The sequence below is a fragment of the Camelus dromedarius genome, chromosome 3 (genome assembly GCF_036321535.1).
Source record: "Camelus dromedarius isolate mCamDro1 chromosome 3, mCamDro1.pat, whole genome shotgun sequence".
Classification (NCBI taxonomy): domain Eukaryota; kingdom Metazoa; phylum Chordata; class Mammalia; order Artiodactyla; family Camelidae; genus Camelus; species Camelus dromedarius.
Genome location: NC_087438.1, coordinates 52,007,718 through 52,035,479, shown reverse-complemented (window position 1 = coordinate 52,035,479; position 27,762 = coordinate 52,007,718). Strand labels below are relative to the sequence as shown.

The following is a 27,762-nucleotide window of genomic DNA, read 5'->3' as shown; positions in this document are numbered from 1 at the left end:
TGGTCCAGACCTGCCTACTGGTTTTGGAAGTTCTCCTGAGGAGTTAGGGGACTGCTGTAGCTCACCCAGGGGACTTAGAAGCTGGTGGCGGATATTCCGGGAGTGCTCATCTACATGAGCTTCCCTGGAGGCTGATACTTTGGATCAATAACACCAAGACCCAGCCCCACCCAACAGCCTGTAGGCTTAAGGGCTGGGAACCCTCAGGCCAAACAACATACTGGGTGGAAACACAGCCTCACCCATCTACAGACCTTCTGAGCCAAAAACACCTCTAGGCAAGGCCCTACCCACCAGAGGTCCAGGTCAAGCTTCACCCAGCCAGTGGGCAGACACCACCCCTCCTGCCAGGAAACCTACATAAGCCTGTAGCCCAGCCTCACCCACCAGGGGGCAGATATCAGAAATAAGAAAACAGCCCCAAGCCTGTGGAAGGAATCCACAAACACAGGCTGGACTCTACACTGGGATCAGCTCTCCCCTGCCCCTTGGGTGACAAGAGAAGAGTGTACTGCTAGAACGAATAGGGTATCTCCCACAGAAGGCCGCTTCTCCAAAGTCGTGAATCATAACTAGCCCACCTAAAAACACAAAGAGAAAGACAGACAAAATGAGGTGGCAGAGGAATATCCTCCAGGACAAGGCACAAGATAAAATCACAGAAGAAGAAATAAGTGATGAGGAAATAGGCAATATATCCGAGAAAGAGTTTAAAATGATGATAGTGAAGATGTTCACAGAACTCAAGAGAAGTGTAGATGTGTGAAAGAAAAATACTGTAAACCGTATCAGTAAACAAAGAATGCTGAAGCCATCAAGTCATCAGCCGCCACCCCCCAGTGAAGACAAGCCTGTAGCCCAGCCTCTGCAGCCACTCACAATGGTGTACTCTGAGCGGACTCAGAATAATAACACGCAAGATACTAGCCCTAGATACCTAGAAGCTTGTCAAAGGAATGAATTCAATGAACCCAAATGTTTGCTTCCTCCCATACATAGAAAAGCACAAAATTCTGCAACTTGAGATGCCTGGTTTTCTTTAGGTAACAAGTCATCTTTTATTGTTCCAACTACCTGGTAATTGTTGTAAAGCTCCTATATATCCTAGCTCCTCCCCTACCTCTTCAGAGCAGTCCCTCAGAGCAATCTGAGAGGCTGTCATCCCAGCTCGGGTCCTCCCACCAAGTAAAACATAACTCTCAACTTTCAATTGACAAATGCAGAGTGAAGTTTTTAGCAAACAGCTGGAAAATATAAAGAACATCCAAACAGAATTGAAGAATAAAATTATCGAAATGAGTAACACATTAGAAGGAACCAAGACTAGACTAAACAAGGCAGAAGAATGGATTAGTGAGCTAGAAGACAGAATAGTGGAAATCACCATTGCCAAACAGAAGAAAAAAGAATGAAAACAAATGAGGATAATTTAAGAGAATTCTGGGACAATATGAAGCACACTAATACTCACATTATAGGGGTACCAGAAAATGAAGAAAGGGAGAAAGGACCTGAGAAAATTTTTGAAGAGATACTAACTGAAAACTTCCCTAACTTGGGAAAGGAAACACTCACCCAAGTTCAGGAAGCTCAGAGAGTCCCACACAGGATCAACCCAAAGAGGAATACACCAAGGCACATAGTAATCAAATTCACAAAAATTAAGGATAAAGAGAGAATATTAAAATCAGCAAGACAAAAGCAACAAATAATATACAAGGGAACTCCCATAAGGTTATCAGCTGATTTTTTGGCAGAAATTCTTCAGGCCAGAAGGGAGTGGCACGATATATTTAAAGTGCTGAAAGGGAAAAACCTACAGCCAAGAATACTTTATCCAGTGAGGCTCTCATTTAGACTTGGCGAAATCAAGAGTTTCACAGATAAACAAAAGCTAAAAAAACTCAAGACCTCCAAACCAGCTTTACAAGAAATATTAAAGGAGCTTCTCTAGTCATCAAAGCACAAGAAAAGAGAACAAAAAGAAGAAAGAGAGAAAAAAAAAAGACAGCCTGGTGGAGAAGTCTATGGAGACTCTCTATTTTTTGCTCAATTTTTCTGTAAACCTAAACTGCTCTAAAAAATAAAGTGTGGGGGCAGAGGGTATAGCTCAGTGGTAGAATGTATGCTTAGCATGCATGAGGCCCTGGGTTCAAGCCACAGGACCTCCATCCAAATGAATAAATGAATAAATAAATAACTAAACCTAATTATCTCCCCCCTGCCAATAAATAAATAAATAAAGTCAAGAAAAAAATAAAAGAAGATAATCTGAGGTCAAATCATGGAGGGTGGCACATGGCACACTACCAAGGAGGCAATGCATAATCAGTGTACACATTTCTAAGGAGAGAAAATCTAATCTGAACTCTGTTTTTAAAAAAATAATTCTAATCACAGTACAAAAAAAAAAGATGTTAAGAGAAATTGAAGACAGGTAAGTAGATAGGCCATTGTATTATCTCACATGAGTACCTGAATTAGGACAGTTCAGGAGTAATGAAAAGGACAGGTAATACCTCCTGGAGGTGCAAGTGACAGGACGTGGCTACTGATTAGATACAGGAAAAGAAGCTGTCTGAGCCAAAGAGAACTCAGGTACTTCCAGCCAATGACACTAGAAGGACGGAAGGCAACAGTTATGATTAAATGAGACTAGAAACAAAGAAGACTGGTTCCACAAGGGACAGATAACAAGCTCCAAGAAAGACAAGACAGTGAGAAGCAAATGAAAAAGGAAAAGATTAAAAAAGAAACGTCTGGTGAGAGAAAATAAAGACAGGTATTACAGTACAGAAATTGCTTCTGCAGTACTAATGATAGGTAAACTACTAAGTACAACTACAACCAACCAGTCCTGGAACTAAAAGTTTTATCCATTTTCAGAAGAGAAACTGATATTAGAAATTATTTAACTCAACATCTGGGTTTATGTATCTTTTTGAATTAATTCTTATTTTGTGGTTGGCTTTATTCCTTTGATAAATCTCAGTTTAAAAAGCTAAAGCTCTAAATGTTCCTAGAAACAATGAACAGTACATATATGTAAATTTTAAAAATATGTGCAGTATGTTGTGTATATGTATTTACATGCAATACATTCTATATATGCAGTCAAACTATAACAATTTTACCTAATAAAACTGAAAAAATGAAAAAAAAATCATTTAAGTCAACATCTTCCTCTCTGCAGCCACTGTTACACACTAAAAAAAAAAAAAATTCCCTAAGAGGTTAGATGGTTTGTCTAGTTACCAACTAGTGGCAGAGCCTAGATTAGAATTCAGGTCTTATGACACTCAGTCTACTCCACGTCCTAAATTAACTTAGTTAGAGGCAGTTCTTATTTATATATAAATCAATTATTTATGTCCTTTATGCTCAGAAATGACTACTTGGGCATGCCAGTACTTGGAATTTTCTACTTTTGCTTCTTCCTTTAGAAAGATCTTGCTGCTTTATGTGACAAAAATCATATACGTCAACAACGGCAGAACAGAAAAAGTATGAGGCAGCCTATCCCTAAAGAAAAAAAATATGACAGCAAAGTAGGTCCTGAGAAATGTCACTAAGGATTTTATCAACAGCACCACATTTCCTCCCCCATACATAGATCTCCCTATCCCTATATTTCAACACCTACTAGAAGAAATCCTATCTGAAGCCATGAATGCTATGACCAGTGTCTGAAACTAGTGAGAATCAGCTGCAGTTGGCATTTTAAACTGTTGCCTAATTTAAAAGGAAAATATTTCCCCACAAATGCATACCAATTCTAAAGGATGAGCTAATCCTTCTAGTATTAAGTTGTAGAGGGTAGTCCAGGGAACCTACCCACCATGCTGAAAACAATTCGTGGTAAAATGCATTTTAAGTTCAAACAAAAAAATTATTTCATAACCAAAGACTACCTTCCATTTTATAGCACATCTCAGTTCAGACTACCACATTTCAAGTGCCAAATAGCCTTCTACTCTGCTGCCAACAGATTGAATGAGTTTATACTTTATGGTGTTTTATGAGGACTCCTTTCTCTGAATTTATAACACAGTGAATTAATATGTAAGTTATTTAAATATTTAATTGTTGCCTTCCTTAAAATTTACATTCAAATAGAAAACTAATATAAAAGGAAACCTAACAAAAGAATTTAAAATAAAATCTAACAAAAGAATTTAAAATAAAATGAGAGGAACTCTCTAAAAGCGTAACAATATTATATACTCATTCTGCTGAAGGATTGTCCTACTTGACCTCAAGCAGCTCTTATGCAACAATCTAGAAATTTTATTTTCACAAATGTTTTTCTAAGACAAATATGGATACCACCAATCACCTAAAATAGTACCTGGACCGAGTTCTAACATATCACTCAAATCAATTATCCAAGTACATCTGATCTGTTTTGGAAAACAGTTATAGCTGAAAAAAGAAAAAGGGGGAGGAGGACAAATTTCTGAAACCATACATACAGCAAACAAAAGAATTTTTAATTTTCAAATTATTTCATCTGTATTTTCCATTATGTAAAAAGTTCAGTGGAAAATGCAAAAATGTTCTCATAACAATGATTTTCCCGGTTCTGACACCGTATCACTATAGTAACTATAGCCAGACATCAGTATTAAAGGTGCTTGCCAAGTCTATTGTGTCACAAAGTGTGGAAACTATTGACCTCTGCAAACCTAGTTATAATTTTACCCAGGAAGTAGTAAGTAATCAACCTATGTATGCCTCAGGTAGGAGAGTGACTCCTCTGTTCCTCTCCAACAGAGGCTAGTTATAGAAAACTGGGAAACTGGCATAAAAGCTATAGAGTCTGCCCTGCAGTTGGAGAACACGTTAAACAGGCTCCTGCAAGACCTGAAGGCCTTGGCTTCTCGGAAAAAAACAAGCCAAAAAACGCTCCATGAAAAGGTTTCTGGGTGGACAGAGCAGGAACATAAGACATCTGGAATACCAGCTTGGCTATCAGGAGGAATTAGAGAAGACAGCAAAGGGGGAAGGACAGGCTGAAAGGCTGCATCAGGTGAAGAGACAACATCTGAGTCTTCCCACTAGCAGGTCCCAAGTCCAGAATCTTGATCTTTTCCATTTAACACAAGACTGCTTTCCTTTTTCATCTAGAATCCTAATCCTCATTGTTGACATACAAATTAACCTGTTTTGCATTATTTAAAAAAAAAAAAAAAGGCTCACTGAGTCTAAGAGAAGTGTTTCATTGTAAGCTGGCTGTCATTATTGCCTTTCTCTTTCAGAAAACCTTTCCTAGACTGTAAAGTTTCAACATTTAGAACCATAATTTACATTTTTATTTTATTTTTCCTTCTTTGTGTAACTTCTAAAATTCCAATTAGGTGAGAAATTGTCCACAGACTCAAGACTTTATCTTCTATTTCTTAGGCATCTACTCTAAAGACAAAATGGAAAAGGCAGAAACTTTACAAAAACAGATGAGTTACGTAACCAGTTCTGCCAGTAACTTACTAGCTGGATGACTTGTGGCTCAGATTCTTTATCAGTAAATTGGAAACAAAAAGTATCCATTTTGAATGTTGTTATAAGAATTTGATCAGATAATATAGGCAAAGCACATGGCACAAGGCACACAGCTCGTTAAAGAACACTGCTAGTACTGAAAAGAATCATCTAGCACTGCTACTGGAAGAAGGTTAAGCATATTTTTTGCTAGTGAAATCTTCCAAAAAAGTATATAAAAACCTTTTTTTATTCTTTACCAGCAAACTTTAAAAAGTTTTGTTCCCATCTCCATTCCCCACCAGAAATCATGTTAGAAGATCTACACATAGTGGAATAAAATATACCAGGCTCTTCTTTTTACTCCCTTTCAACTCCTACCAAACTGCACTCTCATACACTCTCACAGCTTACTATAAGGTTGAGCCATATGAGACTGCTATTTGTACACATCAAAACTGGTCGACTTACTGGTCATTTCACAGGGCTCAATCTGAAATTTACATGCTCAATGAACACTCAATGATCCCAGCCTGGGTTGCAGATGCTACACATAAATAGAGGCTATTTAAGGAGGGCTTTGAAATAAAGTTAAATTTAAATTCACTCTTTTCAGTTCTTTTACTTTGTACAAAGCTCTTCCTCAAACTAAAAAGTTGATACATCTTTAAGAAATTTCCAAGCAAAAGCCTACATAATCTTCTAGAATTATTTTCAAGACTATGAAAAACATACCTCAGGAAGAGATGATCAGGTAAAGATCCTTATGCTGCCGTGTAATTCCAAGCATACAACTGAAGAACATTATTTGTAAGAGGATGACTAACATTTCAAGAGTCAACAATGTTTATAATTAGGGGCCTCGTAAGTGTGATGTTTAAGTTAAAGACTCAAATACAGGAGACAAAATTATTTGCGAGAGAAATTTTGAGGGAGAATTCTCAACAGAATCTAGTTCAGTTGTCCTCAAAACTGGCTCACAATAAAATCATCAAAAGGGCTAAAACAAAAACAAAAAACAAAACTGCACCGTGAAAGATTAGGGCCCTAATGGATACTGTAATAAAGTTTCCCGAGTTGCTTCTAATATGCATTCAGTAGAGAAACCTGTACTATGAGGATTTTTTCATACTCCTTCATTTTATAAATCAATACTAAATTTTGAAAATATGTTCCTAGGCCAGATAAAATTCCACAGGTTCTACGGGGGGAGGGTACAGCTCAGTGGTAGAGCGCATGCCTAGCACACGAGGGCATGGGTTCGATCCCCAGTACATCCATTAAATAAAAAATAACAATATAAACAAATAAACCTAATTACCCCCCAAAACAACAACAAAATTCCAGAGGTTCTAGTCTACCAGAGTAGAAGGGTGATCCTATTCAAAATCACCTAATTCAAATGACAATTGTACAAATATTCACAGTACCGTTCCATACACAGGTCCTTCTTTGTAAGAAAACATCCCCCCATATTACCATGAAGACAACATGTATACCAAAAAACATTTCCCTCTTCTGTTTAAAGAACTGTAGTAATATTAACATATTAGGTAGGTTATTAGCAATTTAATTTGTAGGACCATCATGGTAATTTTTAATCACTACTAATCCCTATTTTTTAAAAAATGAACTTGCTAAATTCTAAATAAAACACTAACAGCTTGTTTTATGTAAGTTTAACCAGTCAACCAAAAAAGAAACCATAATTGAAACAGAAATCCTATTTAATTTCAATTTTAATATTTAAAAGTAGTCCAATTAAGAATAGTCTTACTGTTCTAGAATCCGAGAATGGATTGTATTCATCAAGTCCTGGTGGGACATTTCTTGTCACTTGTGTAACTGATGGGTCCTGGAATAAAATTTGAAAGAAAATAAAGATTACTTATCCTTTAAAGATGCAATTTTGATATTTACAATGCATTTGCTTTATCTGTACTTTTAGTCACCCACCAAAGCTAACAGAGGAAAATAAAGAAGATTATCAGATTTATTCAGCCCCATTTCAACAAAGTTGGAATTTAAACCCACAGCCCTCACACCCTCAAAGACAAACAAGTGAAAACTGGGTTAGATACAAATCAGCTGTTAGCTATTACTGAAGGAATGAAAATAGACCTCCTCTTAATAGCTGTGTGAAACCATTTGCATAGGGCATCTTAGCAAATCTTGGGTACAGCCATCCTTTCCTTTGTACTCCACAAAGAGTTCCTGTTTCCCCTGTCCCTTTTTTAAAAATAATATCTTCAGTTTTCCCTACTGCAGATTTAAGTACATTAGAAATCAATGTCACATACAGGTAACATCTAGAGTATTCAAGATTAAGTATCTCTTATTTTATTCTACTACAAAATTTCACCTTGACTATAGTCTGTTGTTCCACATGATCCTGGATTCGCTCCCTTTTCAAGTATATTACATTATCCCAGCTTTTCAAATCTTAATATTGGGCTTTCATATAAATAACTAAATCACACAAGCCTAGTTACTCTATTTCTCTTGACTATGAATGTAGGACACAAATATAATGAACATCTTCACAAAATCAACTACGTAATTAATGTGAAACGCATTTGCAAACTGTAATGTACAGACAGCCTCATCAGCCCTCATACCCCTAGTCTCAAACTTTGGCATGTTCTAGAATCAGATAAAACAGATTGCTGCACCCTACTCCTAGAGTTTCTGATTCAGTAAGTCTGGGGTGAGGCCTTAGAATCTGTATTTCTAGTAAGTTCCCAGATGCTTCTGCTGATCTGGGGACCACTGCTCTCTTATCTACACTGTACCTTCTTCAATCCATCTTCTTCAACAGTCATCAAAGTTACCTTTCAACATATTTAATACAGACATACAATCAAACGGAATAAAAATAGAGAAGCCAGAAATAGACCCTCGCCAATGCTGTCAAATGATTTACAAAGGTGCCAAGACCACCCCAGTAATATTTTAACAAAATTTTTGTGACTTATAATTCTTCCAAAATTGATTTTTATGGTGAGCAAAGCCAGCAACCTTTGCTAGTTCACCACCTTAACAGAAACTCAAGTATGATGTGTTGTCTTTTTCTAGCTGCTTTGTAGCAAGAAAGCAGCAAGTTCAAGTACAGGCAATTTCTGATCCCCCAAATGCTAACATCTGCAGTACAAATTATTTTTCTCCATTTTGAGACATTCCTGGTTAACAAGAAGCTAGTTTTCTTCATTTTATCAGGCATTGTAGTGCCTCCCCACAGCAGTTAAAGAGGATCTCAGAGAAGGGGATGACACTCAGCTGTTAAGTGAAATCCCTTCTCCATCAAGTTTCTTGGCCCCTGGCCCCTAAGCCACATTGCTTCCAGCCCAGCCATAAATAGTGGCTGCTAGACTAAGGTTTTCCTTCCCAAATTCTCTGCATCAGAGTCATTGCTCAGTAATCTGTTAGTAGCTGTCCTCATGTAGGACATAGAGTAACATCCTAGGAAGGGTTACCAAATAATATACAAGTCTAGACTATCTGTTCTACAGCTCCTTTTCACTGAAATAAAACATGACTACTGGCAAACACCAATTAGTTGTGTGAACTGCAAGGGTCTCAACCTCTCTGTAACCCTTTTCAGTTTCTATGTTGGTCATCAAAAAAACATTATGAGGAGGGTTTCAAGAGAATTTTTAAAATTCTAAGCATGATTTTTACTTGTCAGATGGAATGAGGGCCTCTCTAGCCAGTAACTATAAAGGTTTTAAAAATCTTTAAAAAAAAAAAAAAAAAGGTATCTTTCAAAAATGTAAAGCTAATTTTGTCATTCCCCTCCTCCAACCCCTCTGTTCCTCATCCATTTCAGATTTTTAGAGATTCTGAACTATAAAATACAAATTCCTCAAAGTGAGATATAAGGCTTCTGACTGACTAGCCTAGCCTTTGCCTACCTTCCCAGCCTTACCGACTCTCATAATCACCCTCACCTTGCCAGATTCTTCTCTCTCAATGTAACGAAACAAGCTACTGAGTATGGAGCCTCAAACTTGGCAGTAAGTGGTAAGAATAAGCTAAAAATATGGCACAGATGAAAAATAAAGACTTTAGGCTCGCTCAACAATAAAATGGGAAGGAGGGAATGAAATCACTCTACCTCCCAGGGTTACCCTCCCAAGTTTATCCAAAAATGTGAGGAGTGGGAAGGTTATCAGAAGGGGATGTATGCTTTAGGGGGAAAATTAAGAAAACAGCAACGTGAATATTTGAATCAAATTTTTCAAGTTGGCATAGTTGTGGTTAAATTCAGAAGTGAGTTCAGGGTCAAAAAATGGAGCTTTAGTAAATCCACATGGTCCAGCTGCAGCCTCAATCCCACCCCACCCCCACCCACAAAATCCGGTGACCTGTGAATCCTCAGACACCATATTCTTCCTCGGCATTGTTTCCTCTGGCAGTAATACTCTTCCAGGCAGGGTCAGCCTAGCAATCTTCTCTTCCTGAAAGACTCAATCCAAAAATTACTTCATATGCTAACCAATAATCTTCCTGATGCCTTCCTGATACTCAAGTCACTCCATCCCAATCTCGATGCTCCCACAGAACTTGGTATTTATCTATCTCCATTAGCATTTATTTCACTTAACCATGATGATCTTCATGCAAATATTCTTTCTCAAATTAGACTGACATCTTTGAATACAAGAAATAGGTAAATAGGTTTTTTAATTTAATCATACGTGCGAGGTAACATTTTTTCTTGAGTGATTATTACCACCTCTAGAGGGAAGAAATCCAGAATAATTATTTAAGATAGTAGGAGCAGTAATAATCAAGAAATACTTCCTGAAAAAAATTAGCATAAATATGAAGTTAATTCAAAAAGTGTAAGTGAAGGAGGTAAGAATATACAATGGAGAAAAGACCATTTCTTCAACATGTGATGCTGGGAAAACTGGACAGCTACATGTCAAAGAATGAAATTAGAACATTCCTAACACCATATACAAAAATAAACTCAAAATGGATTAAAGACCTAAATCTAAGACTGGATACTATTAAACTCCTAGAGGAAAACATAGACAGAACACTCTTTGATATAAATTGCAGCAATAATTTTTGGATCTATCTCCTAGAGTAAATGGAAATAAAAACAAAAATAAACAAACGGGGCCTAATTAAACTTAAAAGCTTTTGTACAGCAAAAAAAACCATAAACAAAATGAAAAGACAATCTACAGACCGGGAGAAAATATTTGCAAATGATGCAACCAACAAGGGATTAATTTCCAAAATATACAAGCAGCTCACACAGCTCAGTATCCAAAAAAAAAAAAAAAAAAAAAAAAAAAAAAAAAAATGGGCAGAAGATCTAAATAGATATTTCTCCAAAGAAGACATACAGATAGCCAACAGGCATATGAAAAGATGCTCAATATCACTAATTATTTGAGAAATGTAAATCAAAACTGCAGTGAGGTATCACCTCACACTTGTCAGAATGGCCATCTTCAAAAAGTCTAAATAATAAATGCTGGGGAGGGTGGGGAGAAAAGGGAACCCTCCTACACTGTGGTGGAAATGTAAATTGGTGCAGCCACTATGGATAACATTATGGAGGTTCCTTAAACTAAAAATAGAGTTACTATACGATCCAGCAATTCCATTCTTGGTCATACATTTGGAGGAAACTATAATTTGAAAAGATACATGCATCCCAATGTACAGAGCAGCACTATTTACAATAGCCAAGACATGGAAGCAACCTAAATGTCCACCAACAGATGAACGGATAAAGAAGAATGTGGTACATATATAAAATGGAATGTTAGCCATAAAAAAGAATGAAATAATGCCATTTGCAGCAACATTGATGGATTTAAAGATCATGCTAAGTGAAGTAAGTGAGATAGAGAAAGACAAATATCATATGATATCACTTATATGTGGAAACTAAAAAAAATGAAACGAACTTATTTACAAAACAGAACAAGACTCAGACACAGAAGATAAACTTTAGTTACTGGGAGGAAAGGGGGTGGGGAGGGATAAATTGGGAGTTTGGGATTGGTAGATACAAACTACTATTTACATAATAGATAAACAACAAGGTCCTACTCTGTAACATAAGGAACTATATTCAATGGCTTGTAGTAACCTGTAATGAAAAAGAATATATACATAACTTAATCACTATGGTGTACACCAGAAACTAATGTAACATTGTAAAACAATTATACTTCAATTTTTTTAAATGTTTAAAAAAAAGTGTAAGTAAAAAGATGTTTAATCTCACTCATAAGAGAAATACTAATTAAAACTACAGTTGACCTTCCAACAACGTAAGGGTCAGGGGCACCAAACCTTGGCCCAGTCAAAAATCTGTGTAACTGAGAGCTGGTCCTCCCTATACTCCATATCCATGGTTCTGCATCCACAGATCATGTAGTACTGTAATATTTACTGTTGAAAAAATCCACATATAAGTGGACCATGCCTTGTTCAAGAGTCAACTGTATGCTAATAGCATCAGGAAGAGGAGTCCCCAGAGCATTTGGTTTTGAAGGTCAATGTGGCTTAATTGCAGGAGCTCCACAGGACTGGAGGAAACAGAGACTCCACTCTCTTAAGGAGTGCACACAGAATCTCACATTCACTAGGAACAAGGGCAGAGGCAGTGATTTATTTCATAGGAACCTGGGCCAGACCTGCCTGTTGTTTTGGAAGGTCTCCTGGGGACGTAGGGGGCAGCTGTGGCTCACCCTGGGGACATAAAAGTTAGTGGTGGACACACAGGGAATATTTATCTACATGAGGTTTCCTGGAGGCTGACATCTTGCTTGGGTCATTAGCACCAAGATCTAGCCCCACCCAGCAGCCTGTAGGCTTAAGTGCTGAGACACCTCAGGCCAAACAACATAGAGGGTGGGAGCAAAGCCTCACACATCAGCAGACTTCCTGAGCCCACAGACGCCTGTAGACACACCCATGGACACGGCCCTCCCCACCAGAGGGCCAGGACCCAGCTCCACCCAGCAAGGGCAGGCATCCACCCCTCCTGCCAGGAAACCTGCACAAGCCTCTAGTCCAGCCTCACCAACCATGGGGAGACATCAGAAGAAAGAAAGTAACAACCCCACAGCCTGTGGAAGGAGTCCACAAATGCAGGCCACACTCTACTCTGGGATCAGCTGGACTCTAGCTCTCAGGTGATGAGAGGGGAATGCACTGCTGGGACACGTTAGGACATCTCATACAGAGGGCCACTTCTCCAAGGTCAAGAAATGTAACAAACTTACATAAAAATACAAATAGAAATTCAGACAAAATGAGGTGGCAGAGGAATATGCTCCAGGCAAAGGCAGAAGATAAAATCCCAGAAGAAGAAATAAGAGATGAGGAGGTAGGCAATCTACCTGAGAAGGAGTTCAGAGTAATGATTGGGAAGATGATCAGAAAACTTGGGAGGAGAATAGATGCATAGAGTGAAGTTTTTAGCTAAGAGAAAATATAAAGAATACCCAGAGGTGAAGAATACAATTACTGAAGTGAGTAACACACTAGAAGGAACCAAGAGTAGACTGAGGCAGAAGGACGGATCAGTGAGCTAGAAGGTAGAGTACTGGAAATCACTACTACAGAACAGAAAAAAGAAAGTAAAGAAATGAAGACAGTTCAAGAGACCTCTGGGACAACATACAGTACACTAATATTTCCATTATAGGGGTCCCAGAAACAGAAAGGACCTGAAAAAATATCTGAAGAGATAAAAGCCAAAAACTTCCCTAACTTGGGAAAGGAAATAGTAATCCAAATCCAGGAAGCCCAGAGTGCCTCATATAGGATTAATCCAAAGAGGAACACACCGAGGAATATAGTAATCAAGCTGACAAAAATTAAAAACAAGGAGAAAGTATTAAAAGCAGCAAGAGAAAAGCAACAAATAACATACAAGGGAACTCCCATAAGGTTATCAGTTGATTTTCAAAGCTAAACAAAAGCTAAAAGAATTCAGCATCACCAAACCAGCTTTACAACAAATGCTAAAGGAACTTCCCTAAGTAGAAAAGGCCACGACTAGAAATAAGAAAATTAAACTATGACCCGTAATCTCATTTCTAGGAATTTATCCCAAAGATATACTGCAAAATACTATCTGTAATAGTAAAAGACTGGAAGCAAACTAAATAAACTATGATTGTAAAATGACTACAACTCAATAAAAAAGTGTAAAAAATAAAATAAAATAAACTATGATACATCTCTATGACAGAGTACTATGCAGTTGTAGAACAGTAGATCTATTCATGCCATGGAATAAGTGAAAAAGGTGCAGAACAATGTAAATATAATGTTGCCTTTTATCAGCAAAGGAAGATAAAATGTTTTAATTTTATTTTTAAAAAAGAATAAACCAAAAACGAACAAAAATGATTACCTATACAGAGAGGAAGAGAACAGCGAGCAAACCACATAAGCTTAGAAGCTAGGCTTCCCTTGAATGTACCTGGTTGTATAGTTTTTCCTTTGAAACCATGAAAATGTTTTTCACAATCACATAAGAAAATTAATTCAAAAAGAAAAAAGAAGAAAGGTCAGAAAGATGGATCCTGCCTAGCCAACATTCATACCATCAAAGTGATGCTCTCAATGCTGCTACAATGAGTCCCAACTCTCTGCAAATATGTATATCCAATTATCAAGGGTCCTCAAGTTCAAATTTACATTAAGTTCTGTTTTTTAAATCCTACATAAGGTATAACTTAGTTCTAAAAAGGCCCAGAATGAAATCATTCTTCCAATTTTCTACTTTTGACTACAATACCTAAAATGGCCTTGTTTCCTTTTAGATCTAGAAAAGTTTAATCCAGGCTGAAAGTTGACTGGCAGTTTGCCAAAATCACTGTCTCAAGTCAATTCAGTTCATGCTTAGTCTGTCTGGAATTTCTCCAAACGTAGTATTAGTGACCAAGCAGCAGACTATGTACAGGATATGCTAAGAATGATTTAGGAAGATAAAGAACTGCTATCTCTGAATTATCACATAATTAACATTTCAAAATTGGTTTTAATAAATGTAAACAGTGTTGAGGAGGCTGTAGTCTCTAAACTGGGAGAAAAACAACAAAGCTGATGATTTAAGTAATAATGAATGATATTTCCATGTCTATTAAGTATTGAGTACTTAATTTATATTATTTCCAATCCTTGTTATGATTATCCCTGGTGGACGTTATTGTTCCATTTCTCAGAAAAAGAAGCTATGATCTTAAAAAAAAAAAAAGAAACTGCCTCAAGGTCAATTAGCATATGTCTGAGACAAAATATGAAGCCAGAACTTTACAAAGTCTATATATATTCTTTCCATCAGATATACTAAAAATAGTTTAACACAATTATAACTTTATTGAGGGAAGACACTGAGCTGATTGTTAATTGATTTCAAAACTTTAGCAGGAAGATACCACACTTCCTCTTCAACACAATCAAAATGAAACTGTTTCAACTGACAAGTTGGTTGCTTCTGACAGTGGTCCTTATACTAAGCAAGCATTGGAATCACCTGAAGGGCTTGTTAAAACCCAGATTGCTGAGCCTTCTCAATGTACCTTGATGTCTAGGATGGTGCCTGAGAATTTGCATTTCCACCAAGGAAAACATTCTGAGCTAGTCTTATTTTATTGACTTAGAGAAGGCTTCTAAAATGTATTAACTCTCAAGAAGCAAGACATTCTTTAGAGTTTAAATATCCTATTTGGACCTGACGATACATAAGTTATGTCATTTAGTTAAGCCAGGGCGATTCTCTTTAGCAAGCAACTTAACTTCAAGGTCATGTTTCATTAAAAAATCAAGGTGCATTACAAAAATAAATGTTTTCTTAAAGAAGAGAATATAAGTAAATATTTTATGTCTAGCATAATTAGCTTCTTCATATTTTTAATCCAAGTTTCTCTGCCAAACCCTCCAGGGTAGTACATCTTCACTGTATTTCAATTGATTTCCTCCATCATGCTTTATGTTGGACATTTCTCAAACACGGCCACATACAACCTCACAAGATTCCAACCTGGAAAGAAAGTACTTTTACCTTCAGCTAGACATGAGGATATTAATTCAATAATAATTTCTTCAATAAACATTTCTTGTGGATAATTAACCTCAGTCTCTTCTGTGTGTGTGTGTGTGTGTGTGTGTGTGTGTGTGTGTGTGTGTGTAAACACACAAGCTAAACAGTTTAAAAACATAAAAGCTTACATGGATTATTGTGTACAACCATATATTATGTATCCACGTAATTCATCTGTTAACATTTAATAGGTTTGGGTTTCGAGATTAACACTCAAAAAACATTGTGCATTTCAGGTATTTGTTCCGAAGTAGAAATAGTACTGGTCTAGGAGTTAGAGACTCTGGGTTCCTGGAAATGATTAGGTTCTGCAATCTTAGGCAAGTCACCAATTCTCAGTTGTCTCATATCTAACAAAGAGGAAATATGATAGGTGATCACCCTGGTCAGCTGCAGCTCTAAAATGTTATGCTATAGAACGTAAGTCTTTATTATTTGGAAAGCTAACTGCCTGTATTCAAACCCCAGTTCCACTGATGAAAAGCTGTTAACAGTGAACAAGGCACTTCATATTTCAATGTGATTCAGTTTCTTCATCAGTAAAATGATGCACTTCATACAGCTCATGAGCTACTATATGTAAAATAATTAATACACTTTCTGCACATGTAAAATACTCGAGTGATAGCTGAGGCTGTTATCATTACTACCAGCAATAAAAGAGAATCAAACAAAAAAGCTGTCCATTTTTGATTAACTGAGGTATCAAGATAGCACATCTTACGTAATGAATAGGCCAAAAAACACCCACTGCTACCTTCTGAAGAAAGCAATCAGACGTTCTCCTCCCAGTCTGTGTCACATGACCCAATTAGCCTAGATGCCTGCGAAAGGATGAAGAACTGGCCTCTGTGCCAATGGTAGCCGTTTTTAGAATTGGGTATGAGGAAGCCTGGCCAACCCCAGAAGTGACTGTATTTTGGATAATAACTAACCAATCCAGTTAGAGCCTATTCCTGGAGGCACTTTAATATGAGACATAATGATTATACTGCAATTAGTAGCAACAGTAGAAGCTGACACTAGTCACAGTAGAAAGACAGATAAATAGAAGCGAAGTCAGAAGGAGGTGACCAGAAAAGGGAGCAGTAGGTTCAGTGTCTGAAGGGAATGGCATTTACTAGAGTTGCCAATGAGTCACCAAAATGAAAACAGGGCCAACAGAGTTACTGCTCTTCCAGTTGAAGAGGCATGACTGGTGTTACAGAAGTTTTCACATGGTCCCACAGATCCTCAGGAGGGCCGTGGGGTGAAGGGAAAAGGAGGAGGAAGTGTAATGGGGCAGAAGAGGGAAAAGGTGGCCAGAGTTCAGCCTCCCAACCTTCACTTGAATCAGTGCAGTTCAATTTTTATATTTTATAAATACTGATTTCACATGAAAGTGGTTTCCACTGCTTGGCGGGAGGGAGGTAAAAGGCAGGGAGTGTGGACTGAGGAAACACCTTGTTAGCTCTCAGAAACTGTTTCATCACAATTGCAGAGACAGACTATGTTGGCCTTCCTTCCCTTCCCAAGAATCCAAACAATCAACCTCCGTCACCTGAGGCAACCTGAGCACACCTCCCTGTCTTAAAACCACAACAGGTGGAACTAATATTCTTTGCCATTTTGTACCCCAATAAAACTCTACGTAAAAACAGTTTACTGTCATTAACTATATTTAAATAAAATCTGCTGGGTGAGAAAGATTTTACTAAGTACGAAGATTTACTGATCCAGAGTATACATACTGATCCCAAACATACTTACTGATTAAAAACTGCTGTTAAATCACTGCTTGATATAACTCTAGTTTTACCTTCTCTCCTTTCTAATTTAAAAAGTGGGAGGAGACTACAAATAAAACTCATCTTTAATGTATCCTTTATTTTTCTCAGTGATAGATATTCCCCACTGTTCAAAAGTTTAAGCCAACCTGACAAAAACTGTTTTAAAGAAAAAACTCTATATATGTTTCATCTCTTCCCATTTTTTCCCAGGATTATCCTAACTTATCCTTTTCTCTATGTTCATCTACTTCCTCTCACATCTACATTTCAAGTCTCAATTATCTTTAAAATGCACACAAGCAAAGAAATAAAAACATTCCCTCCAACACATATAACCCTCAAACTATCAGACCCCTTCTTTCTATCCACTTTTCCATCTCCCACCCCACACTCCCTTCCATCCAGTGGCCTGTATTTCTCACTTGTAAACTGCAATACCCTTCCTACTGTTCCCCCTCCCATCTTCTGACCCCTTCCCCAGTCTTCACAATGAACCACACAAGCTTCTCAAAATACAGACTTGCTCATCTCACAGCTACAGATTTGATTACTGTGGCAAGAACAAATGTAATTAAAGTTTGGTCTATGCTCTCAATAACCAAAGAGTATATTTTAGGCCTATGAAAATTTATAAAAATTTGGGAATAGACTATGAGTAACTGGTGAAATCATTTATGGGACAGGAATTGCAAAGATAGGTAAACTCTCAGCATCCACGTAAGTGACTGCTAAGGAATAAAGACAAACTTTAAATCAGTGATAACAACTGACATTCTTTTATTACACACTGCTAAAGCTTACTACTGTTGTGATATATTTTATTCATCTAGACCTGTGTTATATAATGTAGTGGCCACTAGCCACATAGCTCTTGAAATAACCAGTCCAAATTGAAATGTGCTGAAAGTCTAAAACACATCATGTTTCTGATTTCAAAAATTTAGCACAAAACAATGTAAGATGTCATCAATAATTTTTATGTTGATTATGTGTTGAAAGACATTTTGCATATATGGGATTAAATAAATTGTATTATTAAAATTAATTTCACCTGATTTTTTTCCATATGGCTACTACAAAATTTTACATTACATACATGACACAAATTACATTTCCATTGGACAGTGTTGATCTAATCACTGATTTATTCAGGGCTGGCTTATAATTTCACTTTCATCCATTTCAGCAAATTCAACTGTGTCAGCAAAAAGGAAAACAAGAAACTCAGACTTAAAGCTAAATTTCCTCTAAGTTTTTCAAAACTACAAAAGATGGCAAGAGACCTGATCAGAAGCTTTCCAAGCTAATGTTTTAATACATCACAGCAGACTTTCTCTTTCCTTTGATTTTTTCACATAAGATATCAGAAGACAATAATATGAAGATTAAAAAAAAAAACACTTAGAAAAAAAGGCACATTTACAATTCTGTCAAGGAAACCTATGGGAAATTTACGAAGGCTATAGTAAAGATAGATTCGAGGAGAGAAAGAATTCATCTAGTTTAGCTCAAAACTAGACTCTTTAATTATCTTATAATCCTCAGAACACCCTATGACTTAGATTCTATACCCTTTCTTTCACTGCTAAGAATACTAGCTCAGAGATATGAAAGTAATTTGCCCACAGCCATACAGCTAGTAAGTGACATGGTCAGGATTCAGTTTCAAATCTGACTCCAAAGGCCAAGTTTTTAGAAGAAAATCTAATAAAGGACACAAATTAATGTTTCAAACAATATTTCTTCAAAAGAAAAAGGCTGAATTAAACACTGCATTGCTCCACAAAACTTAATTAAAACACTCTTCAACAGCTCTACTTAATCCAATCAATATTATACACTAGACTAGGCAACTTGATTAAACAAGAAAACTCCCAAGATAGAGGCTATGAGAGGCCTTACCTTCGGAGAGTTAAATTTTTTTCCTACTCTATACTTCTCAGAGCTACTGTAATCATATGAATTTAAAAGACACCAAGAACTTCACCTACCCGGAGAAACACTACAGTTTTTTATGTCCTAATCATTTAAAAAAAAAAAAAAAGGCGGGGGAGGGACTACTAGGAATTTTTCAATAAATCATGATTTTGAAAACTTAATATTCATTTTTCACTGCAAATCAAGACAGTCTTACTCAAACCTGAAAGAGTCACACAACTAATTTTTATGGACCCAAATTACTCCTTAGTAAGTTAGAAATCGAAGCAAACACAATTAAGCAGATTTACCTCGTAACTTAAAAGTTAACAACCACATCTTAAGTTGCACTATCTGCCCATGTTAACACTAGCATAATGTGCCAAAAAAATTATTTCATTATCTAGCCCCTCTACATTCTAAAGAAAGAATTCTTTGGGGGGAAAAAACCCTTAATTTCTGAACATAGTATAATTTGGTAAAAATTTCATCCAGAAAATGATCCATGTAAGGGACTTAATACAGAAAGCAAGAAACTCAGCCCAGTCAAAATCAAATTAAGAGATCTGGTCCTTTCTTTGTTCTATTTCATATTGCCAGCAGCACTTTGAGCAGCTGCTGTGAGAAATCCTCTCACAGCATTATCCTTATTAAAGCCATGCATGGAATAGTTTTAGTTTAAGTTCTATAATTCCTGAGTAAACTTGGAACCGTTAATCTCTGTGTCTGAACTTCCCCATCTATTAAATGAGGGCAGCAAACTATAACACATAAGCCTTCTGCCTTAGACTCTGCATTTAGGGAAACTGAGGCTACAATAGTGACCAATTCCTCCTTTTCCTTCAAGACAGCTCAGCCATCACCTTCTCAGAAACCACCTTTCTCCTGCAATCTGAAAATCGTTCTATTCTTGTTTCTCTAGCATCCAAGCATTTAGTTGCACATTATGTCTCCCAACTAAAGTGTGGATTCTTTGACATGAGGGAGTTCTCTTATCTTTGTATTCCTGGTGACTATCACAGTGTCTGATTCACTTTCAGAGCTCCATATACGTTTGGCTACACAAATAATCTAACCTTATTCCATCTTCAATGGTAACAAATCTCTGGAAGACAACTGAATTTAAAACTCTATTTAATCTCAAATACAGTGACAGCAATTACACAAAAATTTTAAGTAACTACAGAGATCTTATCAAACTGGCAAACTCTACAATTTAAATATAATGGTTGATAAAGACTGAGAATATGCTTTGCTTGTTTTTCAAACCAGGCCACTGGACCCACTCAGTCACATTAACCATCTAGCCAAAACAACAGAAATTAGTCCACTGGCCAAAGAATTAGATGGTCCATGGCATATGCTGTGAGATACCACTAAAGTAAAGGGGTCCTACTATTTCAAATTGCTTATTTATTATGTGGCACCGTATTTGACCTACATGAACCACACAAAAGCCAGTTAAAAGAGAGATAATATGTCTAAAGATAGAGCAATGTCAAGAAACCAAATGACTTTTTAAACCAATCAACAGGATAACAAACTAAATATTTAGTACCAAAATGTCTTACATCTATAATAAATTCTTAAGATTTAAAATGTAACTTTAGACAATCAATACCTCTGACCATTTACAAAAGTTCACTCAAAATGAATCAAAGCGCTAAACACATGCACATACTCATAGAAGAAAACACAGGAATAAATCTTCATGACCTCAGGTTAGGCAATGACCTCTTAGATATGACACCAAGCACACAAGCAACAAAAGAAAAAAATAAATAATTGGACTTCATCAAAACTAAAAACCTTCCTGCCATAAAATACACCAAGAAAGTAAAAAGGTAACCTACAAAACAGGAGAAAACTTTCACATATCATATATTTGATAAGTGACTTGTATCTAAAATACATGAACAACTCTAACTCAATGAGAAAAAGAAACAATTTTAAAATGCACAAAGGATCTGAATAGAAGTTCTCTAGAGAAAATATACAAATGGCCAAAAGGCATATATGGAAAGATACTCAACATCATTAGCTACCAGGGAAATGTAAACCATAATGGGATACCACTTCATACTATCAGAATGGCTATAATCAAAAAGATAAAAAGTATTGGCAAGGATGTTAAAAAACCAGAATCCTCATACTCTGCTGGTACAGTCATTTTGGAAAATACTTTAGCAGTTACCAAATGATTTAGCAATTCTACTCCTAGGTATGTATGTATATGTCCACATAAAAACTTGTACACAAATATTCATAGCAGCATTATTCCTAACAGCCATAAGTGGGAAACAATCCAAATTTATATTAACTAATGAACACACAAATAAAATGTAGTATGTCCATGCAATGGAATTATAATTTGGCAATAAAAAGAAGTGAAGTCCTAATACATGCTATAACATGGATAAACCTTAAATACATGATGCTATATGAAAGCTGCCAGTCCTAAGAGACTACATGTCGTATGGTTCCATTTATATGAAATGTCCAGAAAGCATGTCAGTGGCTGCCTAGTGCTGAAGTTGGAAGGGAAATGGAGAATGGCTGTAAAGGGTACGGAGTTTCTTTTTGGAGTGGTGAAAATGTTCTAAAATTGATAGCAGCAATGATAACACAACTGTGAATATACTAAAAATCACTTCGTACCCTTTAAATGGGTGAACTGTATGGTATATGAATTACATCTCAAAGTTGTGTTAAAAAAAGATAATTAGATGTAACATTTCTTGGAAGAATGTTAACAACCAACTATAAATCCATATGTCTTCAAAATCTAAATGCCAAATCACTCACTGCCCTTGGTAAATACAGAAATGCTCATTAAGAAGTAAAAAGGGATAGAGTAGGGGGATTAGCAATCAGACACTACACTGACATCAGAGTTTGAATACTTAAAAACTGGATACTTTATTTTAGCATCCTATTATATGGAATCACGAAAATTTCCCCTGAAATTTGAGAAGTTATGCAGCTAAAAGAGCTACGTGCCCCAATATTAACGCACTAAAATATACAGACATAAAAAGAAAAAGGTTGATCACAAAGAAAAGGAAAATATTTGGTCATATGTCTGTTCAACTGACCAGTGAGTTCAAATGACCACTAATGAATGAGCCACTGAATTCATATCCTAGGGATGGGAGAACCTCCCTTATTTTCAGTACGCTCTCATGAAATTTTTCCACAAAAAAAAAGTTTGCTTTATCTTACATAGTGGTTCTCTACCAAGATTAATGAGTTTTCTGTCATTCTCCTTTAATATATTAAATATTGAAATAGCAAAACAATTACCACTAAATGCAGCAAGCAGAGACCTATGAACAAATTTTAAAAGGTCTCAGTATTTTGGTCATATTATAGGTAGTCAACTTTTACATGTAGTTTTTCCATCTCAGAGCAAAATGTATGTTTCATAGAACATTTTCTTATGAAAGGAATTCTGGCTAAACAAATAACCTATTCTTGTTAACTTCGTGGTTAAGCTCTTCAGACCAGCAGTTAAAATCATAGCACCACCAAAGCCAAGCATTCTCTACAACAATATATGGAAGGGGATAAAATGTTCATAGTTTCAACTGTGACACCAGGGACTCATTTTCTGCTAGCTTCCCATGACTTCAAAAAGCAATCATAATGAAAATTTGACAATGAATATATGTATGTTCATGTATAACTGAAAAGTTGTGCTCTACACTAGAATTTGACACAATGTAAAATGACTATAACTCAATTTTTTAAAAAAGCAATCATAATGGTAACTTTAAAAACTGTTAAGACTAGAGAAATGCAAATCAAAACTAGAATTATATATCACCTCACACCAGTCAGAATGGCCATCATTAAAAAATCCACAAACAATAAATGCTGGAGAGGGTATGGAGAAAAGGGGACCCTCCTACACTGTTGGTGGGAATGTAGTTTGGTGCAGCCACTATGGAAAATAGTATGGAGATTCCTCAAAAAACTAAAAATAGACCTATCATATGATCCAGCAATCCCACTCCTCAACAAATAACCAGAGGAAACTAATTCAAAAAGATACATGCACCCCAATGTTCATAGCAGTATTGGTTACAATAGCCAAGAAATGGAAGCAACCTAAATGTCCATCGACAGATGACTGGATAAAGATGTGGTATGTATATAATAAAATACTACTCAGCTGTAAAAAAGAATAAAATAAAGCCATTTGCAGCAACATGGATGGACTTAGAGATTATCATACTAAGTAACCCAGAAAGATAAATACCATATGATATCACTTATATGTAAAATCTAAAAAAATTAGACAAATGAGCTTATCTACAAAAGAGACTCACAGACACAGAAAACAAACATGCTTACTGTGCAGAAAAGGGAGGGGGAAATTGGGAGTTTGGGATTTGCAGATACTACCTACTATACATAAAATAGACAACAAGGTCCTATGGTATAGCACAAGGAACAAGATATATTCAATATCTTGCAGTAATCTATAATGAAAAAGAATATATATATAACTGAGTCACCATGCTGTACACCAGAAAGGAACACAATATTGTAAATCAACCTATACTTCAATTTAAAAAAAGACTAATAGACTCAAATATAATAAAAAACCACTGGATACCCTTTTCAAAAATAACCAATATTAAACAATCAAGTGCACAACTTTCCAACATTTAAACAAAACTTTCATCAAAAGTGATTTGTCATAAAAATAAAATGAGCTTTCATTATTACTCTCAGTTCAAGTTGTGATATATAATAGCCTCTAAAATTTCCAAGCTTTGTAAGACAACCAGTAATTTCTATGTTTTGTTTTCGTTGCTATTTCTGTTAATACCAAAAAGTTTAAAAGTTAATAAAAATTAGAGTCTGCTTTAGAAAATACAGGCACAATTTAGGGATGAAATAAAGAAGAATAAATAATCACATGTTACAACCAAAGATAATGTTGCACCATTATTTATTTCCTTTATCTGTTATTTTAAGAGCTTCCTATCTTTGTTTTATCAAACGCTGAACTCCTGGAACTATAACAAATGTAAAAAAAAACCCAACAACAACAAATAAATACCGAAGGTAGAAAAATTAAGCAGTTTGCCTAAGATCACCTAGTTAGGTAGAGAAGCAAACCTAGGTTGCCTGGTTCCAGAGCTACCCATCTTACCTACTCCACCAGACAAATGGAAGACAAACCTCCCTAAACTTCATTAACTCCTTCCTCTGAAGAACACAGAAATGTCTGTCGGCAATATATATAGTCCATAGAACATTTTCTTATGCTCTCAAGTCTAAATGGTTGTTAAGTTCCCCTGAGATTCAAATATAAACATTCCTATAAAAAATTTTTTAATCAAGTAGAAAAGGCATGTAACACATCTTTGATGCTTAGAGAATACATTAATTTACATTTTTACAATACACTACTTACTTGTAAGCAATGCACTTAAATTTATGACTATTTGAGATGCCAAAAGTTAGGCAAGCTAGGCCATAAATAAAACCACAAGACTAGGTAAATCAACCTAAAACAAGCATCAGCAGCTTCAGGAAAACTGCTAAATGGTAGTAAAATACATTAGGATACCAGCCCCTGCCATGATTGGCCAATGTTCTTGATGCTCTTTTCCTGCCACCTACTAACTTCCATATATATTCCAAATCACTACACGTGGATTCCCACAGATAAAATGACTGCCAGTAGCAAGTACAAACTCCGCTTTTGCTTATGTGAAAGTGGGAACTTCCAGCATTTGTTGTGTATATATTGTTTCTATCATAAGCATTGTTTTAACTAAGCGTGATAAGCAAAAATCTTTAATAACTTCATATACTAAATCAGTTGCGCTCAAATGTCTAATTTTTTCTTCTATTATCAATCAAGTTAAATTATCAGTGTATGACTATCACAAATTCCTTCTTCCTAGTTCGATCTCACCAATACTCAAAACGCACACTTTATAATATACACCTATCCCTGGCTTTATTTGTTTAAGAGGTTCCACTATTTTTGCTGATATGCAAAAAAATTCAGCAATTAATTCATCTGTACTCTGTGAAATAAATAGAAGCGTTTCTTTTAAAGAAAAGAAAAAGCATCAGGTTGGTAATGTTGATGTACTCACAATTACATTCTAAAAACAAGTTTAAAACCCATTATTACACTATTTTTAAAAAATCTGAAACAAGTAGAGATTAGGAGCAGTTGCAACACTAGGTCTGGCAATTTGGGAAGCTGGGCAAGCTAACATATTTACTCTAAGGACATTCATTAGGTATTTGGGAGCTATTGTGCATAAAACATGAAGGACTTTCTAAACTAACATACTTCATTTCTTTTGCAAAAACACAGATTAAGAATAGAGATTTTCAATAAGGGTGCCAAGATAATTCAAAGGGGAAAGAACAGTCTGTTCAACAAATGGTGCTGGAACAACTGGATATTCATTCAAAAGAATTAAGTTTGACCTTACTTCACTCTATACAAAAATTAATTCAAAATGAATCATAAACTTAAATGTAAGAGCTAAAACTATAAAACTAAGAAAACATAGGGGTAAATCTTCACTACCTCAGATTTGGCAAAGGATTCTTAGATACAATATCAATATACAAGGCACAAAATACAGGTAATTTAGACCTAATCAGAACTTAGAACTTTCGTGCTTCAAAGGACATTAACAAGAAGTAGAAAGATAACTGACAAACTGGGAGAAAATATGTGTGAATCATATCTGGACAAAGGACTTATATCCATAATACATAAAAACTTCTTTCAACTCAATGATAAAAAGACAAAAACCCAATTTTAAAATAAGCAAAAGATCTGAATAGACATTTCCCCAAAGATGATTTTCAAATGACCAATAAGCAAGTAAACATACATTTAACATCATAGTCATCTGGGGAATGCAAATCAAAACCAAAATGAGATACTTCACACCCACTAGAATGGTTAGAACTATAAACAGGTAACAACAATTGTTGACCGGGATGTAGAGAAAGTGGAACCCTCATACACCACTAGCAGGAATATAAAATGGTGCAGTCACTTTGGAAAAGGGTCTGGCAGTTCCTCAAATGATTCAATGTAGTTACCATTAAGACCCAGAGACTACGCTGAGGTGCATTCCCAAGAGAAATTAAAACAAGTGTTCAAACAAAAACTTGTATACTGATGTTTATAGCAGTATTATTCAAAATAGTCAACAGGTGGAAACAACCCAAGTACATCAACTGATCAATAGGCATTACTACTTCTTAAAAGCACCCAAAGCCAAATGCTAGAGAGAAGGAAATTATTGGACTGCTCTCTGTATACATGTAGTATACAAGGACTTCTTGTGGTATTTCTTGCACTGGGAATGGGAACAGGGTCTCCAACACCAGTCTACAATATCAAGTTAGAAGCTAAAGGCCAGTACAGGCTGCCTTTTCTCTTGCAGTTCAAGAGCAGCTCTAGTAAGGGACTGGAATTCTAGAAAATTACCTCAGAAGCCCTGGTCAGATGATTCCCACTCCAGTGCTTCATGATTAAGATAATTTGCCTCTTTTCTCATATCTTTCCATGGTTATTCCCACTACAACTACCTGCCTTTTCCCTGTGCTCTTAGTTTACATTTCTGCAAAAGACAGCTCAGTTAACTATTACTGTTCTAGTTGGGGCAAAATTTCAGACCAAGCGAACTTATCTGATCAGCCCAAAGGCTGGCTCTGCTGGGCCAGGTGCCTTCAATAAGATCAGTCACTAAGGCCAGCATACCAAGGGTCACACAATAAAGGACATGACCACCCAAATGTAAGCAATCACTTAAGGGTGCTCCCTCCATAGATGCTGGGGCTCAGACCATAGCATCCTAGAACATGAACCCTCTTCTCTGAGACAATCAGACTCAATCCCAATATCCAATAGATTAAAACATGAGAGAATTTATGCATTCACAAAATGGTACAAAAATGTAACGATTAGAGTTTCAAAGTAGAAACTCTGAGAGGTTAGCTCTTGGCATCTCTAATGCTTGAATTCCTTCAAGTGCTGGGAACTCCATACCAAAAAAGCACTGTCAGGCTCTTCTAATAGTTTCAAATTTATGTTAGGACAAAAATCTAGTTTCAAGTAAACTCTGCCTATTAGCCTTATTTTTTTCCCCTGAAGCAAGAACACATTTATTCAGACAACCAACTAAGAACCCTTCAAGTATCCGAATATCTCAGACTTCCCTTTAGCCTTCTGTAGACAAAACCCACTGAGTAAATTTGTATTATGCTTCCTAGGACTTGATTCATTGTCCTAGGAAGTGATTCATTCACTGTCATTCTGACCCCTTAGATATAACCTATCTTTTTCAAACCACTCTTCAAATATGCACTTGGAATTGAAGACAACAACCATGAGAAAGAGAACAAAATATTACAGATTCATTTTTAAGAACTGGTCACTAACTTCATTAGTCTAATATAATATTTTTCAGGAACTATAAAATACTATGATTCCTATTAAGAAAATATCCAACA

General features: G+C 36.1%; 1 protein-coding gene across 3 annotated transcripts in view; it reads right to left on the bottom strand.

Moving 5' to 3' along the window:
• SCAMP1 (secretory carrier membrane protein 1) overlaps window positions 1–27,762 on the bottom strand; it is a 97,935-nt gene that overhangs the window by 64,610 nt on the left and 5,563 nt on the right. For 2 of the 3 annotated variants that reach the window (XM_064481822.1, XM_031447035.2), the window contains exon 2: window positions 7,256–7,333. Coding sequence is in view for 2 of the 3 variants with exons in the window: in XM_031447035.2 (XP_031302895.1) it covers window positions 7,256–7,333 (78 nt within the window). In the remaining variant the exon portion in view is untranslated. Of the gene's footprint in view, window positions 1–7,255; window positions 7,334–9,842; window positions 9,953–27,762 lie in introns of those variants that run through there. The other variant, XM_064481811.1, reaches the window with a different exon arrangement.